Below are 5,745 nucleotides of genomic sequence, written 5' to 3'. Positions count from 1 at the left end.
CACTTAACCGAGTGAGCCACCCAGGCACCATTCGCCCATTTAAAGCATACGATTCAGGGGCGCCTGGGTGGCTCAGTCAGTTGATCATCTGGCTCTTGATGTCGGCTCAGGTCATGATCTCATGTGAGTTCGAGCCCCACCTCCGGTAAGCTGCGGTAAAAACATGAGCCTCGTTTCTCTATGTCTCTCCACCTCCCCTCTCCCCCCGTGGGATTCTCTCTCTCTCTCTCTGCCCCTCGCTTACTTCTGCCCTCTTTCTCTTTGTCTCAAAAAAAGAACATTTTCACCACCCCAATTATGTACATTATCACATATAACTGATTAGATATTTAACCGAGTGGGCGCTTGGTGCCGGGCCCTGTCCTAGGCACTGGGGTGACAACACTAAACAAAACAGACCCAAGCCCCTGCCGTCGGGAGTCGACATTTGTGCAGGGAGAGATTAGAAATAAGTCACCCTGAAAATAAGTGAATGAAAATAAAATTTCAAACAGAAAGGAAACTCACATGTCTGTTCTGGCTGATGGAGCTCAGGGCCGAGCCACCCAGGCGCCCTACTCTCTGCTTTTTAATTTCACTTCTCTGGGACTCAGTTGTCTCATCTGTAAAATGGGCATAGCAGGGCCCACTCCTCGTAGGAAACGCTCAGTAATAGTGACCGATTAAGTCAACAAATATTTACTGAGTCCGTGTGGTGTTTCAGGCCCTGCGCTGGGCTGGGGGCACAGCAGGACCCCCCTCCTGGGAAATCTCTGTCCCTCATGGGACTTGTGTTCTCACCAGTGAGCCGGTCTCAGGTAGAGAAATGTAGCCTGTGTAGAGCAGGAGTAAGAACTGTGGAGGAAATAAAGCAATGACAATGGATCGATGGTGGGGGCTACATTAAGCAGGGAGCTCGGAGAGGGCTTCTCTGAGGAGGTGCCATCTGAGCGCAGACTCGAAGGAGGGGAGGGAGCAAGCTGTTAGGATCCCCGTGGGAAGAGCAGTTTCGGTGGTGGAAACAGCAAGTGCAAAGGCCCTGAGGTTAGAGGGCTGTGGGTGTGTTTGTGGAACAGCAAAGAAGCCAGCGTGGCTGGAGCGGAGTGAGCTATGGCGGGAGGGAGAGGGGGAGGGTAGAGGAAAGGGGCAGATCACCAAGGGTCTTGTGGGCCCCATTTAGGGCTCTGGCTTTTGCTCTGAGTTCTCTAGAGAGGAGCTGAGATGGGGATTGTGAGCGAGGAATTTCATGAACTCAGTTAAGTTTTAAAATTATTATTATTGCGGATGGTGTTTTTTTAATGTTTTATTTATTTTATTTTTTATTTTATTCTTTTTTTTTTTTTTGAGAGACAGAGAGAGACAATGAGATCAGGAGGGGCAGAGAGAGGGAGATACAGAGTCTGAAGTAGGCTCTAGGCTCTGAGCTGTCAGTATAGAGTCCTACGGGGGGCTCAAACCAACGAAACGTGAGATCATAACCTGAGCTGAAGCCAGACGCTTAACCGACTGAGCCACCCAGGCGCCCTGTTTTATTTATTTTTGAGAGAAAGAGCGAGAGAGAGAGCGGGGCAGGGGTAAGGAGGGTGAGACAGAGGATCCGAAGCAGGCTCTGCACTGACCGCAGCGAGCCCCATGTAGGGCTCGAACTCACAAACCCGGGAGATGGTGACTGATCCCAGCGGGAGGCTCAACCTTCTGCGTCATCCATGTGCCCCGCTGCTGCTGTCGTTGTTGTCAGTCGTATTGATATTAGTATTCGCATGTTAAGAGGAGCGACAGATCCGGGAGTGAGTGGCCCAGCGTCAGAGGCGGAACGGATTGGAAGCCGGGCTCTGGGACCCATCTCGAGAAGCCGCCCAGCCATCCCCCACCAGGGGGCGCCAGAGGCCGGGCTCCCGGTTTGGGGAGGGGGGGCGCCTGGTCCCGCCCCCCCGCCCCTCCCTTCCCCTCCTCCCCGCTGCGGGCCCCACCCGGCTCAGACGGCTCCGGCCGGGACCTCGAGCACAGGCCGCTCCGCGGGCGCCTCGGATCCCCGCGGGACCCCCGTCCAGCCCGCCGCCCGGTGCAGCCGCCCGCGCGCCCCATCGGTGAGTGGCCCCCGGCCGCGGCTGTCGCTTCCCAGCTCCCGCCCTGACCCCTGACCTGGTCCCGGATGAATCCCCTGCTTCCCTGGGACCCTTCCGCGCCCCCCGCAGTGTGTAACGGTGTCCCTGATGTCCCTAGTGCCACCCCTCCACGACACCTCCCGGTCACCCCGAATCCCTCCAGCCCCTGCCTTCCAGTCTGTAACAGCGCCCGCCCGCCCTCCGTGCTCCTCCCCATCGTGCTCCGGGTCCCCCACTCCCAACTCGCTCCCCACCCTCTCAGCCAGAAGAGATCCCTCCTTAGGGTCTCCCTCCCCTGGCATCACCCACTCCTCTCCTACTTCACCAGCCCCATGGCCTGTCCAGCCACCCCCAAAATGTCCCCCAGACCCCTCCCTGCCCGGGACACCGCCCAGGGCCCCCTCCACTGCCCACATCCCAGTTCCCAGCCCCTGAGTCTCCTTTACCTCTCTGGCACGTGTCCCATATTTTTCTCCTTTTTATTTATTTTCCTTTAAGTATCATTGTGATTTTACGGATTTTAACATTTTTGATTGGCAGTTAATTTTGATGCTCAAACAGTCCCAACTTTCGCCCTTAGGGGCTCCTTCAGGGTGGCCCCCCGGGTCCCTGTGACACCTCTCTGAGCACCTTTCCACTGCCTGATACAGGTTCACGTGTTCTCCTCGGGCCCCAGCCCTGGAATCAGCCATATCCTCGCTTTTCGTGGGTTGGTTTGGTTTGGTTTGGTTTTGCTTTTTAATGGAAAACGGTATCTGGAGACTCCAATCTGACCCAAATCTGGTTCTGTGAAAAGATCAGTAAAATTATAAGCATCTACTTAGGCTGATCAAGGAAGGAAAAGAAAAAAAAAAGACAAAAAAGGCACAAATGACTTTGTGAAAAGTCAGGAAGGGGACATAGAGAACACAGTCTGGGCACGGGGGTGCTTGCCGCTGCCGGGCTGCTGGTCGGGCCTCCGGACCCCTGAGCCCCATGAGGGCGGCACAGGCTCTGCGGTCAGGTTGCCTGGAGTCCCAGACCCAGCGCTTCCTAAGCAAGTGACCTGGGGCAGGTTATGGCTCTCTTCGTGAGTCCCCTCCGTGAGTCAGAACCGTGGGGACAATGACAGCCCTCCCTCACAGTGTGGTTGTGACGGTGAACTAGAGCAGTGTCTGGAATGCCGCCATCGCAAAGTTGTTATTCTTGCGATGCTCAGGCCCCTCGCCCCGGGTGCCCCCAGGCAGCTCCATTTCTCGCCCCTCCCGTGTCCACACCCTCCTTCCTGCGGCCGTCCCCGCAGCCGCAAGCGCACACCGCCCCCTGCCTGGTTTGCACCGTATCCCCGTTTTGCATGAAAGCGTTCAAAAGTCAGCTCAGCCGGACTCCGCTGGCCCTGTGGTCAGCTCACCCCCTTGCTGCCCGCAAGCCCGCTGCCTGGCATTTCCCAGGCGCCCCCGACCGCTCGGTGCCGGGTCCTCTCCTCAGTGGGGCTGGTCCCATTTCTGGATCCAGAGCTCCTGACACAGGATTTTCGTGAAAATGTGAGAATGGATGGAAGCAGGGGGAAGGGAGGAGGGAAAGGCTGGACGGATGAAGGGGTGCGTGGCTTCTAGGCGGCTTCCGAGGCCTTCCCTTTGTCCCTCCTCCTCGGGCCCCGAAAATCCTGCTTCTTCGGCCAGTCCACCGTTACCCTCTCTCTCTTCCTCCCACTGGAATAATCACCTTCTTCCTCCACGAAGCCGTCACCTCCTGCCCTCCGCCATCCGTGCTCTCTGCTGCTCCCCCTTTACCCATTTCCCACCCTCCTCCACCCAGGGCACCTTCCGGCTCCCTTCCTCCTCCGCCTCCTCCTCCACCAGGCAGCCCCCCATCAACACCCTTCCCGTCCCGCAGGCAGCCCCCGCCCCCCGCACGTCTCCTTTGGCGAGCCCGGCGGGCAGCGCGCGGTCACCATGTTCAGCTGGCTGAAACGGAGCGGGACGCGGGGCCAGCAGCCCGAGGCCATCCGCACGGTGACCTCGTCCCTCAAGGAGCTGTACCGCACCAAACTGCTGCCCCTCGAGGAGCACTACCGGTTCGGGGCCTTCCACTCGCCGGCCCTGGAGGACGCCGACTTCGACGGCAAGCCCATGGTGCTGGTGGCCGGCCAGTACAGCACGGGCAAGACCAGCTTCATCCAGTACCTGCTGGAGCAGGAGGTGCCCGGCTCGCGCGTGGGGCCCGAGCCCACCACCGACTGCTTCGTGGCCGTCATGCACGGGGACACCGAGGGCACAGTGCCCGGCAACGCCCTCGTGGTCGACCCGGACAAGCCCTTCCGCAAGCTCAACCCGTTCGGGAACACCTTCCTCAACAGGTACGTGGCAGCTCGGGAGGCAGGGGTGCATCTCCCTGTGCCTGGGCCCCCACCCTGCCCTGCATGCGATTCTCTGTTCAGCCCCAATTCCCTTCTCTCCTCCTGATTCACCCCCTTCCTGCCTCTGCTCTCCTGCCGCCCTCTAGGGCCCATGGAGCCAGCTTGCCTGGGTCCAGCTCCTCCCTAGCTGAGCGGCTTCGGGCAAAGGACTTAACCTCTCTGTGCCTCTCTTAGCCTCATCTGGGAATTGGGGATCACCATGGTCCCCACTCACAGAGGAAGGGCTTAGAACAGTCCCTGGCACAAAGTAAGTGCTCAGTAAACAACAGCTCTGATTTAAAAAAAAAATTTCATGTTTATTTTTTTACATTTATTTATATTTGAGAGACAGAGCACAAGTGGGGGAGGGGCAGAGAAAGAAGGAGACACAGAATCCAAAGCAGGCTCCAGGTTCTGAGCTGTCAGTACAGAGTCCAACGTCGGGCTTGAACCCACAAACCATGAGATCATGACCTGAGCCAAAGTCAGACGTTTAATTGACTGAACCACCCAGGCACCTTTATTTATTTTATTTTTGAGAGAGAGAGAGAGTGTGTATGTGTGAGCAAGGGAAGGGCAGAGAGAGGAGAGAGGAGACACAGAATCTGAAGCAGGCGCCAGGCTCTGAGCTGTCAGCACGGAGCCCGACACAGGGCTCAAACTCACCAACTGTGAGATCATGACTGAGCGGAAGTCGGATGCTCAACCGACTGAGCCACCCAGACGCCCCTGATTGTTTTTTTCTTAAATAAGTGCTCTTCTCTGTCCTGATCTATCTTTTCTCTTTCAAGATTCTTCCTTCTCTATGCCCGATTCACCCTCCACGGAGGCCGAGTCTCCCTTGTTACACGGCCTCCCCCCTCGCCCCTCCCCGCGCTGACCCCTGCCTTTCCCTCTCCTCAGGTTCATGTGTGCCCAGCTCCCCAATCAGGTCCTGGAGAGCATTAGTATCATCGACACCCCGGGCATCCTGTCTGGCGCCAAACAGAGAGTGAGCCGCGGTGAGTGGGGCGGGGTGAGTGGGGCCGGGCTCCGTCGGAGGGGTGAGGCGGCCAGGCCTCTGCTGGGCCGCGGGCCTGTGTCAGCTGGCTCTGAGCGGCCCGGTAGAGAAGGGAGCCACCGAGGCCGGGATCCCTCCGTGTCTCCGCACGTTGAGGGGACCCGGGAGGCGCATGCGTGGACACGTGTGAGCAGGGTGCAGCTCCGTGTCCGGGCTGGTCGCTAGGATGGAGAGGGAGGCACCGAGAGAGGTAGGGAGGCACGGAAGTTTCTGAGCGCGGGCAG

General features: G+C 58.2%; 1 protein-coding gene across 1 annotated transcript in view; it reads left to right on the top strand.

Moving 5' to 3' along the window:
- The first annotated feature begins 1,967 nt into the window (after nucleotides 1–1,967).
- The window catches only part of EHD2 (EH domain containing 2), an 18,519-nt gene continuing 14,741 nt past the window's right edge, over nucleotides 1,968–5,745 (top strand). Inside the window, exons 1-3 of the mRNA XM_029924554.1 lie at nucleotides 1,968–2,066; nucleotides 3,960–4,422; nucleotides 5,365–5,462. Of these exons, the coding sequence (XP_029780414.1) occupies nucleotides 4,019–4,422; nucleotides 5,365–5,462 (502 nt within the window). The 5' untranslated portion in view covers nucleotides 1,968–2,066; nucleotides 3,960–4,018. The remainder of the gene's footprint in view (nucleotides 2,067–3,959; nucleotides 4,423–5,364; nucleotides 5,463–5,745) is intronic.

The sequence above is a fragment of the Suricata suricatta genome, chromosome 16 (genome assembly GCF_006229205.1).
Source record: "Suricata suricatta isolate VVHF042 chromosome 16, meerkat_22Aug2017_6uvM2_HiC, whole genome shotgun sequence".
Classification (NCBI taxonomy): Eukaryota; Metazoa; Chordata; class Mammalia; order Carnivora; family Herpestidae; genus Suricata; species Suricata suricatta.
The sequence above is the reverse complement of the archived record's forward strand: the minus strand, read 5'-3'. Positions and strand labels throughout refer to the sequence as shown.